Below are 13,444 nucleotides of genomic sequence, written 5' to 3'. Positions count from 1 at the left end.
ACACCAATATGCCCCCCCTCAAGATGGGTAGTATGCGGCAAAGCCTAGCTTGAATAGATGGCGATCAAATGCTGGTTTCTCAAGTAGCTTGGTGAATGTATCTATTAACTGATTAGTTTGTTGGGATGAACACGCATAAACAACGAAATAGAAAATGTAGAAAAGATCGAACACAAATTTTACGTGAAAAACTATTTCGAAGAGAATAAAAATCATGGGTAAAAGAGGCTTCGGTTTTTCACTAAATGAGTAAACAAACAATAGTATAATATAGAGAAAATAAACTTAAATGTACTAAACGTACAAATCCAGACCCCGAAAACAAAACTCTAACTCTCATAGAGTTCTCTAAAAAAGGGTACAAAATTCTCTCCATAATTATCACAAAAACTCTTGTCAAAACTTATCTGCGACTAGATCTTGTCACCCCCCAAAGAAAAAGCTCTACAGTACTACTAAATGCCTTTTTAATTGGCATATCAAAACAAAGATAGAAGACCCCTTTAAATAGACTAAGATTAGAGGTCTAATCATACTAAAATATCCCTAGAGAATCAGAGTTTAGTTGAGAAAAGATAGCAGAGTTTAACTGGGAGAAAAAACTCGATTTATGTGGGGGAACACGTCGCAACGTCCCCATTCACGTTGTCAGAACATCGGGAAGCTTCTCGTCGTGACGTCATCGTCTATTCAGCCGAATATACAAGGTACACCCCACAAGTAGCATGAATATGTTTCATTCGATGCCAAGTTCCATACCTTTTACAACAAGTGATCCAAGTCAACAGTTTAGCAACTTCACTTTGTTACCTAAGATCTAGATCTCTCTTCTACATTTTCCTATTACAAACATAGCTTGAAAACCAAGTAATTTGCTCGTTTTCGCATTCAATGCACTGTCAATTACAAGTTCCTTAATGAATGTATAAGTGCTAAAACTCTCTATATAGAACTTATACAAATCTTAAATATTTAAACTACTTTCAACTTACTAACATACTAGATTAATTACAATCAATCTTCACTGGAAAGGAGGAAGATAATCAACACTGAGAATATCTTCAATAAGTCCAAGATAAGTCTTCAAATCTTCCAGATATGTTACCATGTTACCTAATTCGATTCGATCCAATCCAATCTCTTAAAGCGGTGAAGTTGATTTTCTTGATCCAATCCAACATAATCTCTAAGATACATTTCTATAAATGGATTGAACATCATAGATGAGCTTGCACACATCGAAAATATTAGCAAAGATCACAACTCAGATTTTGTTTACAAAAATTGTCAATCTGTAAATATGACAAGTTATGAGGCTAAGCAGTGCTAGACGCAGTGGGCACTAGACTTGTTCATGGGTCTAGCTATGCACCAAGCCCGAAATTTGGGAGGGTTTAGGCAAAATTATTAGGCTAAAAAATGGGCTTGGACAAAAAAATTAGACCCATTTAAAATATAGACCAGGCTCGGGCCCGAGCTTAGCCTAACTCGACTCGTTTTAAGTAAAGTTTATAATATTTTGTATTATATTATATTTTTTTTTGAAATAATACTCAGATTGGGCTTTATTTAAACTAGTAATAAACATATAAGTTTTAGAAACATAAAATAGAGCAAGCCCAGTAACCAGACTAGGCCAAACGAAAGACAAGCAGAAGCATAAATAAAAGGAAACCTAATCACCTAGGAAAAGAAAAAAGGAAACAAAAACTGCAAAACATTAATTCAGCCGCTCCACCTGCCCAATCAGTTTCAAAAGCTATTAAACTACCTGTCTCTTCACCTGTTTTCCTTCTTCAAGACGTTTTGAACCACCCAAGAGCTTTGAAAAGTCACTTTGATATTTGCTCTTCACCATTTCCTTCCTTCCAATTCTCCCTTTCCCCGTTTCAATCTGGTTCTCTCAGCCTTTCATTTTCTGCTTGAAATTTTGCACCATCAGGGACTCGTCCGACCAGGTAATCCCCTCTGTTTCGTTTATTCGCTTCTGTTGCTAAAATATGCGCTAGGCTATTTGTTGATCTAGGGATATGCTCAAACTTGCATTCTTTAAAATAAAACGAAAGCTGATGGATGTCATGGATAAACGCACTCACCATTGATTTATCTGGGCTTTTTGCTTTGCACTTTTTTATTATTGATAAAGAGTCTCCTTCGATAATAACTCTTTCCCACTGTTTGTGAACGCCGATTTGGAGAGCTTTCCGGCACGCCATTGCTTCCGCTCCAAAAGCTGAGGAGACCCTTTGATGAACCTCCGAACAAGATAAGAGAACTAAACCCTCTTTGTCTCTGGCTACAACACCGATAGCCGCTTTATTCTGTCCTTTTTTATATGCTGCATCAAAATTGATTTTGGCAAAGTTATCCTCTGGTTTTTTCCATTTTGTAACAGTAAATGGAGTTTGTCTACTATTTTGACCAACCAATTCTAACTCTGAAATGTATCTGTTAACAAATCTTCCTATGTCTTTTCCAGATTTACTCCCTTTATTATGCAGTCTGTTATTCCTATCACCCCAGATGGCCCATACAGCAACACAGAAGGTCCGATACTGAAATACCGAGCTTTGTTTAAAAACCCAGATTAACCACTGAAGAAACCCCAACTGATTTTCTTGCATATACTTATAAAATGATAACTCTTTCCACACTGAAATTGTAACAGGGCATTCACGAAAAAGGTGATCCATAGATTCAGATACAGATCCACACCGAGGACACATTGAAAAGTTTGTTAGTCTTCTAAGAAGCATATTAACTCGAGTTGCTAGGAAATTCCAAAAGATCTTCCAAACTGTAATTTTTATTTTTGAAGGAAGATCAAGAAGCCATAGCTTCCTGTAGAAGTCCTTATAGTCATCTTGTAAAACATAAGCTCTAGGATTATTTTCAGTGTTTTGTAATAGTTTATAGGCACTCCTGACTGTGAACTCACCCGACGCTTCAGCGCTCCAGACTTGGAAATCATCGTGTGGTTTTTCTGCTAGCAGAATACTAAGAATCTTCTCGGCAACATCCTCCGGAAAGGTATACTCTATCAACTCTTGTTTCCATGTTCTACTGCTTGATTCAATTAAATTCGCAACTTTACTAACATTAAAATTCGAAGTTAAAGCTGGTAATTCATCTCGCGATAAACCTAGAATCCAATAATCATGATTAATCGAGATATTTGTACCTTTACCCACCCTCCAGCATAATCCCTTAGCTAAGACACCCTTAGTAGCCCAAATACTCTTCCATGTATATGAAGCATTATTCCCCAAATGGGAATCTAAAAAATCAACATTTGGAAAATACTTTACTTTTAAAACTTTTGCAACTAGAGAATCCGGGTTATTCAAAATGCGCCACCCCTGTTTAGCTAGAAGGGAGATATTAAATTGAGCCATATTTCTGAAACCCAAACCACCCTCATCTTTAGGACGACATAGATATTTCCACTGACACCAGTGGACACCTCTTCTTCTATGTGCTTTTTGCCACCAAAACTTAGCAAATATATTTTCAAATTCCCCACAAAGAGTCTTTGGTAGTAAAAAACACGACATAGCATAGGTTGGAATGGCTTGTAACACTGATTTGATAAAAACTTCTTGGGATAATAATCTAGTACTCCACCCATCAATCCGAGTAACAATCTTCTCTTTTAACTACTGAAAATATTCCTTCTTGCTACGCCCAACCATGTTTGGAAGCCCCAAATATCGTTCTAAGTTTTTAGAGGTCCTAATCCCCAACTTTGCTGATACTTCTTTCTTCTTCTCATCAGATGTATTCGTACTAAAAAATATTGTAGACTTATTAAAGTTAACACATTGCCCAGAACACTTTCCATATATTTCCAAAATATCCTTTAGTACCCTAGCACCCCTATCTGATGCTTCACCGAACAAAATACAATCATCAGCAAAAAGCAAGTGTGAAATTTCTGGTCCTCTTCTGCTGGCTTTTGCACCTTTTAGTTTTCCGGCCACCGAAGCCATTCTCATCAAAGATGATAATCCCTCACTGCAAATCAGAAAAAGAAAAGGGCTCAAAGGGTCCCCTTGACGCAAACCTCTAGACGGTGAAAAGGTTCTTCCACTTCTTCCATTGATATTAACTGCATAAGATGTTGTGGAAACACAATTCATAACCAACCTAACCCATTCTGATACGAAACCCATTCGTAACATTACTTACTTCAGATATCCCCACTCAACCCTATCATAAGCTTTGCTCATATCAACTTTAACCGCCATATATCCCTTTTTCCCTCTGCGCTTCTGTCGAAAAGTATGCAAGATCTCATAAGCTAGAAGCACATTATCAGTTATTAACCTTCCCGGAACAAACGCGCTTTGAGTCGCATCAATACATCTTCCAATAACTACTTGAAGTCGGTTGGCAATTGTTTTTGCGACCATTTTGTAGATCACCGAGCATAAGCTAATGGGTCTAAAGTTAACAATGCTTGAGGGATTTAGAATTTTTGGGATCAGCACAATATCCGTATGATTAAAATTACCGAAAGTAGCACCATTATTTAAGATATCTAGACAGAATTTAGATGTTTCCTCACCTACTATATGCCAGAATTTCTGAAAGAAAATAGCTGGGAAACCGTTAGGTCCTGGAGCTTTTGTAGGTCCCATTCCCTTGAGTGCCGCGTATAACTCGTCTGCTGTAAAAGCTGACAATAAATCTTTATTAATATCTGTTGAAATACTTTTCTTAACTCCCGATAAGAGATATGAACAGTCCCCATCTTCTTTTGTCGTAAAGAGCTCCTGAAAATAGGAGGAAGCTACTTCATTAATCTCACTCTCTTCATTAGCCTCTCCTCCCTCTTCTTTTTCCAACCTGGATATTGAATTAATACGTCTGCGGTATGTAGCAAACCTATGAAAAAAGGCTGAGTTCTTATCTCCTACTTTAAGCCAATTCGCCCTTGCCCTTTGTTCCCAATAAATTTCGTCTTTGTCAATTTCCATATTCAAATGGATCTTGGTGTCAATAATTTCTGCCAGCGTATTATCATTCCTTTCTTCCCCCATTAACATATCAAGCTGCTTTGTTAACTTTTTCTTTAAGCCTTCTCTTCCTTTTTTAATTGTTCTCGCCCAAACTAATAAATCTGCTTGTAGTTTTCCAAGTTTCTCTTTAAATGTACCTACTCCTGACTCCCAAGAGTTTCTGATGGTTATTTCACACGTCTCTTCCATCAACCACCACGCCTCAAATTTAAACTTTGAATCGCCTTTGTAAATATTATCGCCATCTGTAGTAATAAAGATTGGACAATGATCCGACATTGTGTGAGAAAGATGGTTAACCCTACCTGCCGGAAAGAGGATCCTCCACTTATCATTTATCACCCCCTATCAAGTCTTTCTCTAATATTTGTTTCTGGTAAATTTCCCCTTTCCCATGTAAACCATACTCCTGAAAACCCCAAACCTCCAACTGACAGTTTTCTAATGTCTCCCGAAATATTTGCATTCTGCTTTCTTCCCTTGGGGCGCCCCCACATTTCTCAAAAGAAAACATAATCTCATTAAAATCACCGCTTACCAGGCAAGGATAGTTCTTATCTTGCCCCAACTTCATCAAAAGTTCCCATGAATTACTCTTATTATGAATATAGGGAGATCCATAGAACCCTGTAAATCTCCACTCTTCTTTGACCTTCTCCTCTTTAACCAAAACATCAATATGGGATTTAGAGAAACTCCGTAAGCTGACTATCAAGTCTCCTTTCCAAGCTAAGCATAAACCTCCTTTTGAGCCTTCAGCCTCAACATCAATTCCATTCATAAAACCGCAGCTTCGTCTAAATTTTTCCATCTTTTGCTTATCAACTTTAGTCTCCATTAAGAAGACCACTTGGGGATTGTGCTGCTTTAGAAAATAACGCAGTCTTCTTCCAGCTCGTGGACTCCCTAATCCATGAACATTCCAGCTTACGATTTTCATTATGTCCGTTGGCTTGCTGTTGCGTACCGCCGATCTCAATAATTCTTGCACCCCTAGTTGCTTACCATTGTCTGTCATCATCACTGAAGAACCTTCATTATAAACCTATGGAATATCTTGTTTCATTCTTTTAATTCCATCTCTGTCAACACTTTCTCTAAAACAGCTTTTAAAAACTCCATCTAAGGACTTCCTCTTCCTCGTGTAGTTCTCATCTTTTATTATTGTTTCGCCAGCTTGTGTTCGTAACCCGTCTGCATTCTTCTCTTGGTCTGAAAATTGACTCTTTTTTTTGATAATTTTACACACCTTCTCAGTTTCCCCTAATCCTGAAGTACTATTCTGTTCTTTTAGTATCTCCCCCGCTTCCTTTAATCTAAAATTTTCCTGTGAACCCCCTAACTCAGTGATTCCTTCCTCAACACATATTGTAGCATTGGGCTTCTGACTTTCCCTTCCAGTATAAGAACTTTGCACCCTCTTCTGCTTCATCAAAAAGTTGAAACACATACTTTCTTTTCCAATTAATTTTGATTCTGCTTTTAATGCCACCGAATAAGGAGGATTTTCACTAATTTTAATTTTCCTTGCAGGTGATATCTGAGTGCAATTACTCAACCCATGCCCCATTCTTCCACAACCAAAACAGAACATTGGCAGGTTTTCATACTTAAAGGGGATCCATACTTTACTAACATAATTAGTAACGACAAAAATACCTCTTCTAAGTGGTTTCTGGACATCCAAATTAATTCTGAGTCGACAGAATTCTTCACTAATTTCATATCTGAGAACCCCACCAAAAGTCCCACCAATCGCATGCAATAGATCTTTCTTGTCGATCTCGGGGAAACACGTTTCAATTTTTATCCAAAAAGGGGATGAAATAAGCCTGATCTGGTCCCTCTCCACCGCTTGGCATAATCTGTCGAATAAAATTAAGCTTTTTCGGAAAAGCCAAGGTCTTCCTTCCAAAATCAGTTCCAGATTGTCTTCCATCTAAAAAATTATTAAGAATAAATTTTGACCAGCCACCTGTATTTCAAACTTTTTCCTTGTTTTCCATATGCCTTTCATATGAGCCCTAAAGCTATCTGTGTTATACAGCTTTTCTGTCCAAACCGTACATATCAATGTAGGTTTAGAACTTGGAACCACCATCGAGCCTTTGATGATAATCGAACTAGTTCTTCAAAGAAGAAGAGATCTCATCCTCCTCTCTCGGTCATCACCACCGCTTGCATCCATCCCAAGCCGCAGCAGTTACTGCTATCTCTAGGACTCCTTAGCAAAGCACTCTTGGGAGCAGAGAGAGTTTAAGGGTTTTCTATATTATATTATTTTTATATATTATGTAATAGAACACATTAAAAAATAAATCTATACTAAATATATAATACTATTCTAATGTAAAGATTAAAATAATGCTAAGATGATTATATAAAAAATTTCAAAAAAATAAAAATGTATAAAATTATTAAACATTAATATAATATAATATAAATATTTTTTAAAAATAAAAATATTATGGGAGGGCCTAAAATAGGCTTGGGTTAGCCTTTTGCAAATATGGGCGAGTTTGAACAAGTATAAAGTATGTTAATATCATATTTAGGCCCGATTCGAACCGATTCATTATCTCCTCTAATGGGCATCATGGTAGTCAATCTTGCATCGGTTTTGGTCATACTGGCTAGTGCACATCGTTCCAGTGCTAAAAGAGAACAAGCAACACTCCTTTCTGCACTAGTGAAAATTTCGGTTGGTACCGATCGCATTGGCCGAAACATGGTGTATTGGTAGATGCATAAATAAGATTAAAAAATATAAAATTCTTAACTATTATTATTATGCTAAAAATGTAATTGGAATGAATTGAGCAATAGAAAAAGATTACACAGAAAAAAAATTTAACGTTTTGAGATATACTTTCACATTTAAAATATAGAAATTAAAATATAATAAAATAACCCTATCACCTAATTATCAAAGGAAAAGAAACTGCATCACTCATCATTCCTCTTCATTTATTGAAAAATCCTCTCACCCATTGACTTCTTTTTTCTTGTTAATTTTGAATTTATTGAATGATAGTTTTATTTGTGGAGTTTATTAATGAGTATTTTATATTATTGATGGATATTTCATATTAAAATTTACTTAATATCATTTATTTAATATTTGTAAACATTTTTTAAAATACCGATAAATCTGAAATGATATATTGAAATAGACCGATATCGATACCTATAAATTCCAATAAAAAAATGGTGCATCCATCAATACGATACTTGCTACCTTAGTAAGTACTGCTCGTGACACAAATCTCATAATTGCCTCAACATAAATTATTAATTATGACATTCATTATTGATTACAATAGTATTAATATGTCAATTGTTAATATATTGATCATTTATTAATCTTATTAATCTAAATCTTGTAATTAGTATCACAAGTAAATTCAATAAATATTATTATGGGGAATATTTTTTTATATAAAAAAACATTTAAAAGAAGAAGAATATGCTTTGTCCTTGTGAAACATGACAATCGGGTTGTTTTCGCCAGATGAGTGAGAGACAAGATTGATGAAATGGAGAGTTTGTTTCAACAAACTTTATTCTGTGAAACTTAGCTCCTACAGTACAATGATTAAAATTATTAAAAAGAAAACACATCATTTTAATTATATTTACTATGGGGGACCAAATTAATTGGCAGCCTAAAATGATATATTGAACCTGGCTCCAAACCATTAATAAATATCAAAACTTGACTGAGTTTGATTAATTAGAATGAATACGAGTTTGAAAAAGACATTTCATCATTCAAAACAATCAATGAGATCATCTTCCAACAATTTTAATAATGATATCCTTAATTTTTTATATTGAAATGTTGCCTTATTTAATGAATATGCTTAACTTTGCGATTAAATACATACAAACTTGATAGCTCCGACTATATTTCAAAAAAAAGAAAAAGAAAAATGTAATTATTTTTACCCTTATGGTGTGTGTTTACTAGTATTGTAATGAAGGGAAGGCATGGTGTGAGAGTATAATTTCGTTGAGACCTAAGAAAAAAAACATTAAAATATTGAGATACAAGGGCTGTGCCTATGAACATGAAATCACACTTTAATACTAAAGCATTAAAATATCTTCAAAAAACATCAAATAGCCAAGTCACAACATTAAATGCTTGTAGAGGAGTTAAATTTGAGAACTTGGACTGCTACATTTTTACACGGCTCAAAGGTTCCCTTTGCATCGTTGCTTTTTAAAGTCTAGAGACGAAGATGCTAAGTTCTCCTCTTTGCTACAAAAAGAATGCCCTCACCCCTTTTTCACTGTTCCTTGCTTATGCTTGTAAAAGAACCTCTCCTTAACTTCCCAGGGAATTCATCTTTTAAACTAGAAAGATTTCCCCCATTTCCATCTTTTCAACCACATCTACTTGTAATATCATATTATCTACTTTATAAGTTATAGATATAACCAGTTAACCACACACATATATATCTTTAATTTAATTTAAAAGTTATATGAATTAACCTTTTCATTTTATGTAGAGTTAAAATGTCACGTGGCATTAAACAGATATAAGTTGAGAATTAAATTTATTATTATATTAATTTTTAACCGTCACATGTAATTTTAATAAGAATGACCAAAATGACTGAATTATATAACATGGGTGTTAAATTGTAAATTTTTTATTTTTGGTATCTAAAATAAAAATTTTGATAATTAGGTGACTACATATATAATTTAGCCTTTAAAAATGCATATAATAAAATAATAGTTTAGGTAAAAATGGGAAAAAAGAAACATTACGTACCAGTACATAGTACCTTCAAGGAATATTAAATTCTACCAGCCTGCACAGTGGAAAATAAGCTTGCTAGAATTTTATTAATTTGTTTGGTTTTTTATTAACACCTATGGTCCTCTATAAGAAACATGAAACTTGAAGAAATCTTAATCTTATCTGGGTTTGAAGGCATTAATTATGGGTTCCGAATCAACGCCCACTCTTCCAATTCTAGATTTCTCCGATGCAGAATTGAAGCCTGGAACAGATTCTTGGTTGGTAGCATGCAAAAAGGTTACACATGCACTTGAACAGTATGGTTGTTTTATAATAGAATACGATAAATTTCCATTACAACTTCACAATCAAGTGTTTTCCCTCTTGGAAGAACTGTTCCTTCTCCCAACAGAAACGAAAATGAAGAACCGATACGAAAAGCCCTTGAATGGCTATGTCGGACAAATCCCCAAGCTACCTCTCCATGAAAGCTTGGGCATCGACAACGCTACTTCTGTAGAGGGAACTCGGTTCTTCACCAATTTAATGTGGCCCCAAGGAAATGATCGTTTCTGGTATTCATCAAGATTGTTTCTCTCTCTCAAGTATGTTTTGATTTGTTACTAATTGGGTTTTCTCTTTATTGCGTTGCTACTTAGTGAATATATTTCCAAGTATGCGAAGGTAGCAGCGGAGCTGGATCAAATGGTGACCAGAATGATATTTGAGAGTTATGGTGTGGCGAGATACCATGATGCTTATACTGATGCAACCACCTACCTTCTACGGCTGCTGAAGAATCGAGCTCCACAGCAAAGTGAGCCTACTCTAGGGTTTATTACTCATACTGACAAGAGTTTTACGACGATACTTCATCAAAACCAAGTAAATGCTTTAGAGGTCGAAACAAGGGATGGGAATCGGATTAAAGTTGACTTCTCATCCCCTTCATCCTTTGTGGTCATTGCGGGCGATGCACTCATGGTGAGTCTGCGTAACATATTATATGCTACTTGTAATCTTGTCCTTCCTATTTATTATCATTGTTCTTTTTGGTGTGTTAATTAATTTAGGCATGGAGTAACGACCGGGTACTTTCTCCAAGACACCAAGTGGTAATGAGCGGGAACATAGACAGATATTCACTGGGGCTATTTGCCTTCAACAATGGAACAATTCAAGTGCCTGAAGAGCTTGTTGACGACCTACATCCCCTCAAATATAATACCTTCGACCATTTGGGGCTCCTTCGCTTCTATCGCACAGACGAGGGATACAACTCCAAATGTCCTATTAAAGCCTATTGTGGTGTTTGATTTTCTTTATATATATATATATATATATAGTTGATGTAATAATAGAACTTTGCCGTGTGAAATCTCTAATGTCTAGTTCGTAAATTCCTGGGTGTGGCTCTGGTTCCGTATATGTCCTCAAACTTGTATGAATGCTGCAATGGTTTTGTAAGCTTTTATATTGCAATTAATAAAGGACTTCAAAAAATTGGTAGACTTCACTTTTACTGCCGTTATGGATTATCATTATTTTATCTTTTCTTTTATTCTGCTTCTCAACTAGGTAACAAATAATAAAGAATTTATCAGCAAAATTTTGATACGTTGGAAAAAAAAAAATTGAAAGATATTGATTTAACATGAACATATAAAACCTATATGCAAACTAGTTGAAAATGGAAATAAAGGTTTCTAAAGGCGACCCAAAAGAATAAAAGGTATACAGTGTCACTGCCAAATATGCCGAGACCAAACATCAATTAGTGACTTAAAACAAAGGCACAGTAATGTCTAATTACTGGTAAAATCATGCTGTGAATTACATTTTCTTTTCCATTTTTTTAGGGGCGATCATCAACTGCCAATAACAACAAAAATTGATACAGTACTCGTGCCTCTTGGGAAACCCAACATGTGTCCTCCAGCAGAACCTGCATATTCAACTCCCTAAACTGTGAACCTTAATTAGGTAAATCTCATGTAACGTCATATCTTAGGATGTTAAGATCCTATTATCAAATCTCATAACACGTTACGTTTTTGTCTTTTTCTTCTTCCTAACTCTTTCCCTCTAAAAACCGGTTAATAAAATGTAATAATGTTGTTTGGTTCTCCATCAATTCATATGATATCATTGTACTTTTAAAAGCGTGGTCCTAATAATTATTTACACATTATGTTTAATGAAATAAGTATATGTTAATGCCGCACTTGCTACTATAATAACAATAATTTTTTTATAGAATAATTAGTGTAACACAACAGTACATATAATTATGTCGCCAATTTTAACTTGTGTTTACTTTTTTAATATATTTCAAGATGGGTAAATTGTTAAAATAGTCACTTTTGTTTGTCTCAAAGTTACATGTTACGTTTTAATCACTTACGTTATCGTATTGTAATATTTTAGTCACTAAGCATTAATTATCGTTATGTTAAATCACCATTTCAAACAAAAATTTTAGGTTAAACTTTATAATTAGTCCCTATATTTTTTCGTTTTTAGCAATTTAATTTTTTCTTTTATGTTCTTTGAACTTTCCTCTTTTTTTCCTTTATTTTCCATTCTCTTTTCCTTCTCTCTCTATTTCCTCCTTTTCTATTTCTTTTAACATAGTTTTTCTATGTTTTCTATTTGTTAAAACTAGTCTCTATACTTTTATTTCTTTGAACAATTTAATTTTTTCTTTATTTTCCTTTTCTTCTTCTCCTTTATTTTTCTCTTCTCATATTCTTCACTTGAAACATAACCTTTACCCACCAAATAAACCAAGTTCTTGTTTCTTTCACATGATTCCTAAATTGAATTTCACTCAAAACCGAATATCAATAATTCTTAATCAAATCTCGATTTGAATATAACCTAATTTTGAAACTAAAATTGGATCTAACTAATCAATATAAAAAACCATATCCTTAATCAAATCTAAACATAAATTGAATTATTTATATTCAAAATATTTTTTTTCTGTTTCCAAACTTTTACAGAATTGTGTAGATTATTCTTTTTTTAATTATCTGACGAATAAAATTAAGCAAACGACAAAATTAATCTAAACCTTCTTGGATATTCCCAAGCAAGCTTGATTGGAAGCCGAGCATGGATGAACCGAAGCGAGAAAGGGAGCATGGAACCAAACTAGTTTGGGTAAAGTTGAGGGTAAGTATTGTATGGTGGTCGTTTTAGTCATTGAGAGTGTAAAGCTCGTTTGAAGAATCCGTGAAACAAAGTAGTTCCAAGAGGGCGAGAATGTTGTAGATAAGATAGATAAAGTGGTCGTGGGGGTTGGTTAGGAGGTTAAGAGAACGAGATCAAGAAACTTTGTTGAGGGTGGACTGCCATAAGTCACAACTGGCGAGGTCTTCGAGTGAGGCGAGCTTGTGGACTAGGTCATTGAGAGATCCAAATTGGTTCGTTAAAGCGATGATGGACGATGAGGGTTTGTAATTGTGGGGTGAGAATATGCGAAGCAAGTTTTATTTTGGCTTAAGCTTTCACCTTTTTCTTTCTTCATAAAAATAAAAAAGTTCTAACAAATGGAAAATATAGAAAAACTATGTTAAAAGAGATGGAAAAGGGAGGGAAACAGAGGGAAAAGCTTAAGAGAATTGAAAATAAAGAAAAAAAAGTTAAAAGAACATAAAAGAAA

At 34.6% G+C, this 13,444-nt stretch overlaps 1 protein-coding gene across 1 annotated transcript; it reads left to right on the top strand.

Annotated features, from left to right (window-relative positions):
* The first annotated feature begins 9,938 nt into the window (after positions 1 to 9,938).
* On the top strand, positions 9,939 to 11,293 carry LOC105775888 (probable inactive 2-oxoglutarate-dependent dioxygenase AOP2). The gene is made up of 3 exons (XM_052622870.1): positions 9,939 to 10,352; positions 10,437 to 10,761; positions 10,851 to 11,293. The coding sequence occupies exons 1-3, from the start codon at positions 9,979 to 9,981 to the stop codon at positions 11,091 to 11,093; spliced, it is 942 nt and encodes a 313-aa protein (XP_052478830.1). The 5' UTR covers positions 9,939 to 9,978; the 3' UTR covers positions 11,094 to 11,293.
* Positions 11,294 to 13,444: the final 2,151 nt, after the last annotated feature.

Source organism: Gossypium raimondii, chromosome 10, assembly GCF_025698545.1.
Source record: "Gossypium raimondii isolate GPD5lz chromosome 10, ASM2569854v1, whole genome shotgun sequence".
NCBI classification, from domain to species: Eukaryota; Viridiplantae; Streptophyta; class Magnoliopsida; order Malvales; family Malvaceae; genus Gossypium; species Gossypium raimondii.
Note: the sequence above shows the minus strand (reverse complement) of the source record. Positions and strands in the feature narration are given on the sequence as shown.

What these genes read in the sequence shown, in the direction of transcription:
- LOC105775888 (XM_052622870.1), top strand. Translation starts at nt 9,979, where the DNA reads ATGGGTTCCGAATCAACGCCCACTCTTCCAATTCTAGATTTCTCCGAT. An exon ending in CAAGGAAATGATCGTTTCTG is followed by an intron (nt 10,353 to 10,436) that starts GTATTCATCAAG and finishes GTTGCTACTTAG; the next exon opens with TGAATATATTTCCAAGTATG. An exon ending in TTGCGGGCGATGCACTCATG is followed by an intron (nt 10,762 to 10,850) that starts GTGAGTCTGCGT and finishes TAATTAATTTAG; the next exon opens with GCATGGAGTAACGACCGGGT.